Source organism: Crassostrea angulata, chromosome 9, assembly GCF_025612915.1.
Source record: "Crassostrea angulata isolate pt1a10 chromosome 9, ASM2561291v2, whole genome shotgun sequence".
Taxonomy (NCBI): Eukaryota; Metazoa; Mollusca; class Bivalvia; order Ostreida; family Ostreidae; genus Magallana; species Magallana angulata.
In genome coordinates, this window is record NC_069119.1 from 19183418 (window position 1) to 19197045 (window position 13628).

The 13628-nt window shown below is 32.6% G+C and overlaps 1 protein-coding gene across 1 annotated transcript in view; it reads right to left on the reverse strand.

The window, feature by feature from the left end:
* Positions 1-8528: 8528 nt before the first annotated feature.
* LOC128162185 (von Willebrand factor D and EGF domain-containing protein-like) overlaps positions 8529-13628 on the reverse strand; it is a 59551-nt gene continuing 54451 nt past the window's right edge. Inside the window, exons 13-18 of the mRNA XM_052825371.1 lie at positions 13103-13286; positions 12179-12363; positions 11152-11406; positions 10546-10672; positions 9312-9417; positions 8529-9147 (exon numbers count right to left, since the gene is read on the reverse strand). Coding sequence (XP_052681331.1) covers positions 8946-9147; positions 9312-9417; positions 10546-10672; positions 11152-11406; positions 12179-12363; positions 13103-13286 — 1059 coding nt within the window. The 3' untranslated portion in view covers positions 8529-8945. The remainder of the gene's footprint in view (positions 9148-9311; positions 9418-10545; positions 10673-11151; positions 11407-12178; positions 12364-13102; positions 13287-13628) is intronic.

The window sequence follows — 13628 nt, forward strand, 5'->3', positions numbered from 1 at the left end:
TTGTCTAAATCTTAATTAAAGAGTGTTTTTCAACTTGTACTACAGTCAAACACCCTTTTATGTTGAATATTTTAGTTAGAAAATTAGACAAAAAGGAGAGAAAAAAATAGAGAGAAAGAACAAATCTTGGCTCCGGCGAGATTAGAACACACAGCCTTTGCAGGTGTCTCAAAACATGGCTGACGCGAAATAATTCCCGAATTTGTCTTTGAATTTTGGGAGTTTCCGCCCGGGAGAGGAGCTGAGTTTTTGTATGAGATGAAAAACAACGTGTAAGATGTCTGACTATTCAGGTTTGGTAACAGTGCGAGGTCATTTGAAATATTGATGTGTGTTTGTGTCTGGAAGGGGGGGGGTGTGAAAAGACCCGAGCTTGATTTTCGTCTTAAATACATCGAAAATAGAATTTTGAGGTGTGAATCTCGGATTCGGCTAACAACAATTAGGGGAAGTCCTAAAACAATGACTGATGCATTTTACCCATGTATTTCAGTGTTGAGAATGTTTTTTCGTGTCGCTTACTATTATGTTTGACTGTTTTATTTCAGCAGGATTGATAAAATCTTTATAAATGTAGAAATAACGAAATCAGTAACACGTAAATTTATTCGGTAAAAATTTGATGACAGTAATTTCCACAGTTCTAACATTCATAAGTAGTTCACACGCTATCGTAGATACAGACTAAACGGAAAACAAGAAATATACATGCAACAGAAATATTACGCGGCTGCTTACATCCCTTGTACTGTGTAAATTTTAAGTCCCCGTACATGCTATACTCGCCGTTTGATCTCAGGTGTTTCTTCTTAATTGTTCAATCCGCTGCATATTTCACAGACAATAAGAATGGGGTCCGAGGTACATTTACACAAAATTTCATTAGGATTGAGTAAGGGGCTCGGGAGTTAGAATTTTTTTCTACAGTACATGTCAAGCGCGCCAATCGAAACTCGAATGCCCAAAAATTCATATCTCTCTTGAAAATGAACGAATAGGTCAGGTCATTAGTACAGTAATCTAGACTTGAACTAGGTTGAAAATAAAGGTTCAAAATGACAGATCCAGTAAAATCAGGCCATAAAAACTAAATAATTTTGTGAATAGGAAGGGGCGGGGGGGGGGGGTCGGTGCGTGTACTGTGTAAATTTAATTTCCAGGTATAGGCAATAAGCATCGTTTAATTTAAGGAATTTTGTCTTAATTGTTCAATCCGCTGCATATTTCACAGACATAAAGAATGGGGTCCGAGGTTCATTTTCACAAATTTTCATTAGGATTGAGTGAAGGGCTTGGAAGTTAGAATTTTTTTTATAGTACATGTCAAACACGACAATTGAAACTCAAATGCCAAAAACTTCATAACTCTGTTATTAATGAACGAATTAGTCTGGTAATTAGTACAGTTATCTAGAATGGTAAATAGTTAAAATTAAAGGACCAAGATCAAAGATCAAGTAAAATCGGGCCAGAAAAACTAAATAATTTTATGAATTGGGGGGGGGGGGTCGTTCGTTGACTGCTTTATTAAACGTAGAATATTAAATTCTAAATATCACATATTACACAATTTCTAAATAAAATACATATGTTAGAACAATATATAAGCGTTGTTTGAAAGATGTAACTATTGATTTTTTTTACATCTATTTATTCTTAGGCTCAAACACTCATAAACGGGTTGTCGCAGTCACCCGTTCGTTTGTATAGTTGGTTGTATAAACTTCGGAGGCTTTTCTTAATCCCGACAGGCAGCAGATTTGTATCAGTATATAGAAATGCACAAAAAAGGAAAAAGTACACCATCTTTAATAAAAATGACTTTTTGGCGTTGACAATTATTTAATAATGAATTTCAAATTATTTGAATACATAGACATTATCCCGTAACTTGATATAAAATATGTATAATTTTTGGACGCCAATGTACATTTAGCTTCTATCCAATTTACTCCACGTTACCTGTACTAGTTCTTATTCAAATGCTAAAACATTTGTACTTGAGAGAGAGAGAGAGATAGAGAGAGAGAGAGATTGCATAGCGTTTTATAATGTTCAGGAAATCAATATATAAGCAACCTATGTCAATAAACGCATGTATACATGCATGTGTGTATCTATATATGGGATTAAAAACTAAATAGTCCTCCTTTTAAGCCGAGTAGAATAACGTGGGTGCATTGCTAAATGTTGTGTGCATACAGTCATTGAGATGGCGGTTTTTCTTTGATGCCGGCAAAGCGACCCAGCGAACTCTAATGCTGTCGAACTGCAGGGGCACTTCGGCGGCATGTCTTTGATGTCGGCGATGCGACGAGCGTCGTAATTTAGAGAGCTGCTGACAGAAAAGAGCTCTATATTTGTACTAAAACAAGCCGCTATCTTTTTTTTATTTATGACAAAAATATAACGGAAAACATTCAAATCCATCATTTTAAAGATAAACCCATTAATCAAAACACAAATGAGAGAGAAAAAAGATTCGGCACTCAGGGACTGAACCCGGGTCGCCTGGGCACAAGTCCACCACTCTAACGACTGAGCTACGCGGACCCTCGCTTCAGAACTTTGGAGTCCAAAATCTCAAGAATGCATGGATTGATTTTAAAACGAATTTCATATTCTGAAATTTTGAGAGCGTCTCTATCGAATGAAAAACTAAAAAAAATTCAAATCCAAAAAATTAAAAAATTAAGGTTTTTCATTTCCTTCCGGTGACGACCGGAAGTGACGGCGGACGTTCGGATATGCGAAGGGCACTGCGGCCGTTCACTCTCTACCTTCTCTGAAAATTTAAAAGTCCTATCTTGAATACTTTTTGAGAAAAATTGTGAACAAGCAAAAACATAAAATCTTTAATATCTCGGTACCGGAAGTGACGACCAAAAAAATCTCATGTAATTTTCTTACAAATTTTGTCATAAATAAGATCTGAAAGTTTCACGAAAATCGGCTGAAGCGTTTTTGAGAAAACGTGACAGAAAAAAAAAATAATAATAATAATAACTAGACACGATCTCGTTGCGAGCAACGAGGAGGTCTTCCGTCCGATTTTTAGAAGAGGAAATGACCTTGCCTTTCATTTTCATCAACGAAACATATCAGGAAATGCAGATGTGATCTAAAAGAACGATGGATGAAGGATTACACACCCCGTTGGATCCCTAATTTAAAGGACCAGCCCCATTTTATTTCATATTAAATAAGAGGTCTTTTGACCTAATAACAGGTCTAATGACCTGTAATAAAAAGAAACGGAAGAAAAAAAGAGGGTCTGCCTTTGTAACCGGAAGACCCTAATAACTATAAGAATAGAAGGGTGTTCCGCTGAAGACGGAAGACCCTAATAATAAAAAAACTGTTTTTGTCTAAATCTTAATTGAAGAGTGTTTTTCAACTTGTACTACAGTCCAACAACCATTTTATGTTGAATATTTTAGTTAGAAAAAGAAATAAAAAGGAAAGAAAGTAATAGAGAGAAAGAGCAAATCTTGGCTCCGGCGAGATTAGAACACACAACCTTTGCAGGTGTCTCAAAACATGGCTGACGCGAAATAATTCCCGAATTTGTCTTTGAATTTGGGGCGTTTTCGCCCGGAAGAGGAGCTGAGTTTTTGTATGAGATGAAAAACGTGTAAGGTGTCTGACTATTCAGGTTTGGTAACAGTGCGAGGTCATTTGAAATATTGATGCGTGTTTGTGTCTGGAGGGGGTTGAAAAGGCCCGAGCTTGATTTTCCTCTTTAATAAATCGAAAATAGAATTTTGAGGTGTGGATCTCGGATTCGGTTAACAACAATTAGGGGAAGTCCTAAAACAATGACTGGTGCATTTTACCCATGTATTTCGGTGTTGAGATTTTTTTTTCGTGTCGTTTACTATTATGTTTGACTGTTCTATTTCAGCAGGATTGATAAAATCTTTATAAAATTAATGTAGAAATAACGAAATCAGTAACACGTAAATTTATTCGGTAAAAATTTGATGACAGTAATTTCCACAGTTCTAACATTCATAAGTATTAGTATACATGCAACAGAAATATAACGCGGCTGCTTACATCCCTTGTACTGTGTAAATTTTAAGTCTCCGTACACGCTATACTCGCTGTTTGATCTCAGGAATTTCTTCTTAATTGTTCAATCCGCTGCATATTTGGCAGACAATAAGAATGGGGTCCAAGGTTTTTTTCTACAGTCATGTCAAGCACGCCAATCGAAACTCAAATGCCCAAAAATGTATAACTCTCTTAAAAATGAACGAATAGGTCTGGTCATTAGTACAGTAATCTAGAATTGAATTAGGTTGAAAATAAAAACTCAAGATGAAAGATCCAGTAAAATAAGGCCAGAAAAACTAAATGAATTTGTGAATAGGAAGGGGGGGGTGGGGTCGGTGTGTGTACAGTGTGTAAATTTAATTTCCACATATAGGCAACAAGCGCCGTTTAATCTCAGGAATTTCGTCTTAATTGTTCAATCCATTGCATATTTGACAGACAATAAGAATGGGGTCAGAGGTTCATTTTCACGAATTTTCATTAGGATTGAGTGAAGGGCTTGGGAGTTAGATTTTTTTTACAGTACATGTCAAACACAACAACTAAAACTCAAATGCCAAAAGCTTCATAACTCTGTTAATAACGAACGAATTGGTCTGGTAATTAGTACAGTAATCAAGAATGGTAATTAGTTGAAATGAAAGGTTGAAGATCAAAGATCAAGTAAAATCGGGCCAGAAAAACTAAATGATTTTATGAATTTGGAGGGGGGGGGTCGGTCGGTGACTTCTATATTAATCGTAGAATATTAAATTCTAAATATCACATATTGCAATATGTGGTATTAAATAAAATACATATGTTAACAACAATGTATAAGCGTTGTTTGAAAGATGTAACTATTGATTTTTTTTTACATCTGTTTATTTTTAGGCTCAAACACTCATAAACGGGTGGTCAGTTTTCAAATCTTGTTGCAGTCACCCGTTCGTTTGTATAGTTACGAGTATAAACTTCGGAGGTTTTTCTTAATCCCAGACAGTATCAGTATATAGACATGCACAAAAAAGGAAAAAGTACACCATCTTTAATAAAAATGACTTTTTAGCGTTGACTTCCAATCAGTAAGAAGACAATAATTAAAGAATGAATTTCAAATTATTTGAATCCATAGACATTATCCCGTAACTTGAAATATAAATACATGTATAATTTTTGGACGCCAATGTACATTTAGCCTCTATCCAATTTACTGCATGTTACCTGTACTTAGTTCTTATGTACTTGAGAGAGAGAGAGAGAGAGAGAGAGAGAGAGATATTTTCTAGTTTTTTGTAGTGTTTAGGGAATCAGTATATCAGCAACGTATGTCAATAAACGCATGCATACATGCAAGCGTGTATCTATATATGTGAACAAATACTAATCAGTCCTCCTTTTAAAGCCATGTAGAATAACGTTGGTGCATTGCTAAATGTTGTGTGCATACAGTCATTGAGATGGCGGCATTTCTTTGATGCCGGCAAAGCGACCCAGTGAACTCTAATGCGGTCGTACTGCAGGGGCGCTTCGGCGGCATGTCTTTGATGGCGGCGATGCGAACTGCTGACAAAAACGAGCTCTATATTTGTACTAAATAAGCTGTTATTATTTTTATTTATGATAAAAATAAAACGGAAAACAATAAAAACCATCATTTTAAAGGTAAAATCGTTAAAAAAAACAAAATTAGGGAAGAAAAAATAATCGGCACTCGGGGATGGAACCCGGGTCGCCTAGGCACAAGTCCAACACTCTAACGACTGAGCTACGCGGACTCTCGCTTCAGAACTTTTGAACTCAAAATCTCGGGAATGCCTAGATCGATTTTAACACGAATTTCATATTCTGAAGTGTTTTAAGCGTCTCTATCGAATAAAAACATAAATAAAATTCAAATCTAAAAATTTGAAAAATTAAGGTTTTTCATTTCCTTCCGGTGACGACCGGAAGTGACGGCGGACGTTCGGATATGCGAAGGGCACTGCGGCCGTTCACTCTCTACCTTCTCTGAAAATTTGAAGGTTCTATCGTAAATACTTTTTGAGAAAAATTGTGAACAAGCAAAAACGTAAAATCTTTAATATCTCGGTACCGGAAGTGACGACCAAAAAAAGCCCGTGTACTTTTCTTACAAATTTTGTCATGAATAAGATCTGAAAATTTCACGAAAATTGGCTGAAGCATTTTTGAGAAATCGTGACAGAAAAAAAAAAACAATAAAAATAATAGTGAAAAAGAAACAAAGCAATAACAAGAAGGTCTTCCGTTGGAAACGGAAGACCTTAATAATAGAGGAAAAGAAACAAAGCAAAAACAATAAGGTCTTCCGTTTCCAACGGAAGACCTTAATAATAATAGAGGAAAAGAATCAAAGCAATAACAATAAGGTCTTCCGTTGAAAACGGAAGACCTTAATAATGATAAAAATCTCGTTCTTCTTAGCATGCCTAAGACTTTTAATCGGAGATACAATGGGCTTACTAACTAAGAATAAAGTTTATTTATTCTTTGCTGTTTTGAAAATCAATAAAATTGTGTCAAATCTTTTGAAGAGGCTTTTAAAAAAAGAAAAAAAAAAGAGCAGCTATGGTTATGATTATACCTCATGTTTTATTATAAACAGTATGCTCTTGGCATTAGAATCATTATAACTTTTAAGTTTATTGTTATAGTGTAGTTGTAATATTTTATGTTCGATTAGGGTTTTGTAGAAAAGGGAGAACTTAGAATTTGTGTCTTCGAAATAATTATAATGACATCCAATCTTAGCATCGGAGAATGTTTTGAGAATGAGTTTAAGAAATTGCTGAGAGAACAACAGAAGACTAGCTATTTTCCTTTTAGCGATGTTGAAAAGATTCGCTGACGAAAACATGTAATTTGAATTTCGTTTTGTCATCTTTAGTTACATGAAACGGTTCTGTGTTGTAAGAACATAAAGAGACTGAGTAATTTAGGTATAACAGTTATCCTACAACAATCATTTAGATCGAATAAATCGTCATTATAAGCTACATGTAGATTATGATCAGAAACGTTTTTTTAATCGTAAAATGGCCGTCAATACGTAGCTGTTGATACCAAAGCAATGATGAATAAAACAAATCCTGAACATATCAATAAATAACTACCGAATAAACGGGCCTTTCATTCAACAGATGCAACAACAAGTGAAAAATATAATGATGAGTACGTGTTTTTCTCAGAGAATAGTAGAAAAGTAATGGAACTTGAAATCCGACAGACAATGTACGTCGCATAGTGTGGCAACTTAAAAACTTTTGTGAGCTCTTTACTACAACAGCTACTAGCGCTGATATCTTCTTTAAAGATACCTAAAAAAGAAGAGGTGAGCTAAATACATTTTTTAAGAGTTTATTGAATTATATTGCGAAACAGGGGATATATTATATTAATTTTAATGAAAAAATAGAAACCATCATACATGAAGATATGCATAAAAATATGTTTTAAAAATAAATTAAATACAACATGCAGATATTTTCAAAACAATATATATGTTCATAAACAGAAAAAAATATTTTACAATATTTTACTAAAAATATTAAGTTACCAGAAAAAAAGAAAACTGTTTACATTTCAAAGCATAAAATATAATTAATACTTTAAAAAAAAGACGTGGTATGAAACTATTATCATAACAGTACGTTAAAAATTAAAAGAATATCAATGTACATATCCATATCAATAATAAAGAGACATCAGAGTAAGTAATTGTTTACGCAAACTTGCGTCATCATTTTTAGAAAGTGAATTCAAATTTTCAATGTCTGAAAAGAGTACAAATTACAAGCGAGACAATTAATCTTCGAAACGCAGTAGCTCTCGCGATAATCCATTTTTAATAACAAGATTTGACTATAATGAAGAACTCGCCTGTTTTTCAAGTCGAAAAGTTTTCAGCAGTAGACGTAAAATGTTTCACATAATAGTTAAATCAATGTTCTATTGTTTTTCAAATCTCTAAAAGAATAACATCAAATATACACATTGACAGCATTAGAAATACAAACACACTTTATCATTTTCCTTTACAGCAGTAAAGGTTCTTTGATGAAAATACTGCAACATTTCCGCATTCTTTACAATTAAGCTTCAATTCATAAAATAAAAGATTATCACTTGCAAGTGAGGTTTCTGTAGAATATCCAAAATATTCACCTTCTTTGTTATAATATATAGGAATATTGTTGTTAGTGTCAAAACTGCGCAAACAAATTAATAGGAGTTATTTTCTTTTAAAATCTACAGCTTAGTGCAAAAAATGTTGTGTTTTTGAATATATATATATATATATATATATATATATATATATATATATATATATATATATATATATATATATATATATATATATATATATATATATATATATAATGTCAAAATTTTAAACACACGCATTACAATAAAAAAGTGCACAGAAAACAGTACGTCTGTAGAAGATAAAGCTCGTTCATAAACTAAAAAGTGCTACTACATTCAGAATGATATCGATATGTTAAAGGAAATACAATAATGTCTAAGAGCTTAAGGGAAAAAAAGATTAGAAAATCAGTTTCATATTAATATCACTCCAACATATACATATGTAAGAGTAAAAAAGTTCAAGCTATAAAACCTATCTAAGCGATAAAAAATAAAACAGTCACAAAAGAATACATCAACTAATAAGACTTTTAATTATACGCTTCTACAACTTTGTCTTATTATATTGTCCTAACATTCTAAAGATTACTCAAAAAATGTTGCTGAAACTTAGTTATGTTTTTTTTCATGTATATCCAATAAAAGGACGACTCGGTTTAAGATTCAAAACTCTTTTGACATCTACTGGTATGTTGTTATTTTGTTTCAGATGTGACTTCATTTAGTGTATTTGGTATCTAATTAAAAGAAATAACAAGACTAGAAGCTGTCTTTGGTCTGCTGTCTGGTTTGGCTTTAAAGGTGTCTGCAACTGGTGGACTGGGAAACTCGTAATCAGGAGGCGGGGAAATGTTACGGTCATATTTCAAGGTCTCGTAGTGTTGAATTGGGGGTTGTCCACATTCAGGTGGTTGGTTTTTTATGTAATTTATAGCTGGGCTACAATACAACCAACAATGGATTGAATTTTTTGCAATCGTTTTATTTTACATGGATTGAATAGCGTTTTAAGCGTTTTATCGATAAACGGTCTTATTTGAAAATTGTCTCTATTATGTTCATGGTATGTTGTTAACACAAAAAAGAAAAGAAAATTAAAATACCTTAACTGAGTATTCGGTTTTAGCTTTAGATATAGTAAGACACATACTACGCCAAGGATAATCACAGAAATTATACAAAGGCTGATGGTCAAGGCTAGTGGAATTTCTACAAATAATTAAATGTAAAATATATTTAAGATAAAACATATTATGTCAATTTCACAAAAATTAATTAATTTACGATTGCATCTGATAGTATTTGCTTTCTTCTCTGGTACACTGAATTGTTCCCTGCACAAAGTTACAAAGAAATCAAAACACCATATCTGACATAGACAATTTATCAATAATAAAATTAATATAGTAAATTTAAACACAATGAAATGTTGAAAAAAGGACGCACATGTTTGTAGGAGTCAAGGAAGCTACTAACATAAACATACGGGCAAATACTAGTAAGTGGCCTTGCATAGGTGCGATTATTATAGAGCGCAGTGCCTGACCAGCATGGTGCCAAATCCCACTAGCTGCACAGCTTTTACAACCTACATGTATGTCGGACTTGCTAACTGGTTTATCAATTCACAACTACATGTACCAGGCTATAGTCTTTCTTCTTTTTAAATTTTCAACAACGAGACTACAAGCATTGGCCATTACAACGTTATAAGTTTTTGAATAGAGTTTTTGAGGTTTTGAGCCAGGAAAATAAGACAGTTAGTTGTATGCATTTTATGCAAAGTGAACAGGGCCCTCTGACCTATATACATGTATATAGTTATTCTGACTTAAATTTCAAACCAACCCAGATCGATTATATACCTACAATTGCTCTAAAATGCGTCTTGGGCTTGAGGGGGGAATTGGTTCCCCTAGAAGTGTAGTCATAGCTGTCTGTGATATTTGGATGTTTTATATCACTCTACCTTTTCCTTATTTGATTATTTCACTTTAAGCTTTTCTTTTTTCAGCTGATTGCATGGGTGACTTTTGATTTTATTTTACTTGCTATCCTGTAGTTGACTCACAAAATAGAGGAAAGGAGATTGGTTACAATAATTATTTCCTATTGATGTCGGGTTGTTAAGATTAAATCAAATGTAATTATCTCATACATTTCAATACTCTATGTTATGTTAAATTTCAACTTCAAATGTTCTTAAGACTCAATTATTTCAAAATGTTATATAAAGTTATTGTTCAAAATTCGACAAAAGAATAGTACTTTAAAGGTTTACACTGATTTACTTAAGAATGTTAATTGCAACATTGTAAAACAGTTATATAAGCTTACTACTATCTTCCGACGGGGCGGATTGCGGAGTGCTTGAACCATCAGAAAATTGGTCGACATTTTGTCCATGCACTGTGGTTGACTGTATGTCTGTGTTGTTCTTTGTTATGGATTCCTCACATGTTGACTAAAGTTACAAAAAGTCAATTAAAATATCCTTTCTCTTAAAATCTGTACTGTGGTTTCATTAATATTCAAGGGTATCAATTTTCGTGGATAAAGTGAAAATCACAGTTTCAAGGAGATGTAAATTCGTGGCCAATGACCCCATCAATACAAAATGTTTATAAAAATTGCATTTCAATGAGCATTTAATTTCGTGTATCAACTTAAAAACGAAATCCACTTAAACTTATATTCAACGAATATTCATGAAACCACAGTATTTGATGCGAATAACAGCATGATAATTTTGTTATGATGCATGGACTTTCAATATTGACATTCGATTAAATATTTCAGTAGTACTGTCATTCAAATTTACGAAAACATCACAACGTGAAAAAACAAAAATAATTTAGGAAAACAATTTTACGCGAACATTACGAATTGTAAAGAATATAGTCGTACATGTAATCTCTAAAGCATATACATGTATTTTCTTACCGTTACATTACATGTTAGTGTTGAAGCACTACAACTGTAACATGCGTCATTGTATATGATAACTGTCATAGATTCACTGAAGTGTATTTCATCATAAGATAAACTAATCTGAAAACCGCGTCCATATGTATATCCTGAGGAGGATCTTTTTTTACGACTGGGAGTTGGAAAGTCGATTCTTAAAATAGTAGGACTTGAAGGTGTTGCTGGAACGATTTCTGTTGATAGCGTATTTGTCCTCCCCAAATCTGTTATCTGAAGTAGAAATATCTAATTAACAAAAACATATTAAGAAAAGCGCAATGTATTTCACAAATTGTCTACATTTCTGTAAACATTTAATGCATATTGATTAAACTGTGGATGTGTATTTTCAGAGTATTGTAATTACATCTGGACAAGTTAAAAATATTGAAACAGTGACACTTCTTGGCCCCATTTGTTCCAATTGTTTGTCCAATTCGAAATTCTCTTTTTAGACTTACAAATGATATCGATCTATCTTCATAATGAGAAGCTTTTACGAATAAACCCTTATAAATATGTTGCTCTATCCAGTATAATGGTTTATTTTTAACGTTATATCATGTGTTGAAAAAATTAAGCATTTGGTTTGACAATAGTGTCTACTTGTATTTCATTTTAGATACATGTAAGAACAGTTTTTAAATATCGACAGTATCTGTCATGATTTTAATCATCATCTTTCTAAAAACCAAAAAAAAAAAAAAACCCAAAAAACAACAACAAAACAAATAAACAAACAAAAAAACAATACGTATACTAAAAAAAAAGATATGCTTAAAAATAAGTAGAATACTTTTTTTTACAGATATGGACATCCATTTAATAATTTTTGAATTGCCAGACTTGCCCTATGTTGATCAAGTGTCTCTTAAAGAATCAACAGAATTAGAACACCGGCATCATATTAGAAAATATTTAATTATATTCAATTAACACAATTGAGTAAAAGTGAATCAAAACTCAACAACTCAGTTTGAATCACCCAATTAGTTTGCATTACCTCGAATTCCTCCAACTTAACATATACAACATCTGACTGAAAAAACCCATATATGTTTGTCTTCGCACATGCTCGTTTGCTAGTTCTGCATAATCCGCTCTCCGGCAAGGTTGCATTTGTAGGTGGTGTTGAGTGAGTGAGTGAACAGTCGGCTCCAATATAGGAACTGAAGCACTTGCACTGGCCTTTAAATAAAATTACTTTTTAATGAGAAAAACTATCTGCTTAGCCATTAAAATTTGAAGATAAATTAGGACACAACATAATCATAGTATTTCCTAAATCTTTTAATTATAGCATTAACAAATGATTCTGATTTGTTCTTCAAATAATTTGCATTTTCAGGAGACTGGATGGCCAACAAATAACCCATCAGACTTAATTACTTTTAATTTTTAAAATATAATTAATATACCTTATAAAACTCATAAGTTAACAAAATTAACATATATATCTAATATATCACTTGTTTGCCTTAATATGAGGTGGACATTACCCATGTAATAAAATTTTGATATTACACTGTGATGACTCTCTAACTTTGACCTATTTCTATTGAAATGACGTATTAAATTTTGCATTTTAAAACCTAAAAATAGGAAATAACACATAAAACATGACTCAAACATTTGATAAAAGAAATCGTGCTCATGGTTTGTGATATTATAATTATATATATACATTGATGATATTTATCCAACTCGTTGAGTAATTTTTATGACCTCGCCCAGGCTTAGGGACAGTAAACAAACAACTCACTGCATAAAAATCATGTAACATCACAAACCATAATTATATATTCTATAAAGCTCTTTTTCATAATGAGCCACCCAGCCCTCTTAAAAAAGCTACATGTAGCAAGACTAAAGGTCAAATATTTAAAATTAACAAGACAATGTCATAAAATCAAAACGATAATTATACCTTCATTGCAGATTCCGTTGGCGGAACAGTCATTAGGGCAAACTAGCTTTCCGATTATATCTACGACAGAACCTTCTTCAGTGTCATTTTTGATGTGATATTTTTCATGCTTTTTAATTTGGTCAAAACAAAACTTGTTCAGAGATTCCAAGGTGTATTTCGAAAATTCTGTTGTTCCACTATCCTAAAACAGATTATAAATAAAAGTCTTGTCTAGGACTTTTAAAAATTTTTTTTTTAAGAATTAAACGTTCATTGGGATATGAGCCTAGTTGGTCAACTGATGAAATCCTGTGCCTCTTAGGTGAGTTGATAACATACCAACCAAGTAAATAATAATCGTATTATGTGAAATATACAAGAACAATAGCTAAATGTAATGTTTTGAATCGCATTATATAGCAGTTATTGTTGAAAAAATACACAAAAAATACACAAAAAAATATAACAGCACATTTTCTCGTAAGATTTTCGTACGTCACGCTAAACACACATTGTGATTGTGACGTCATATTTTGATTTCTAC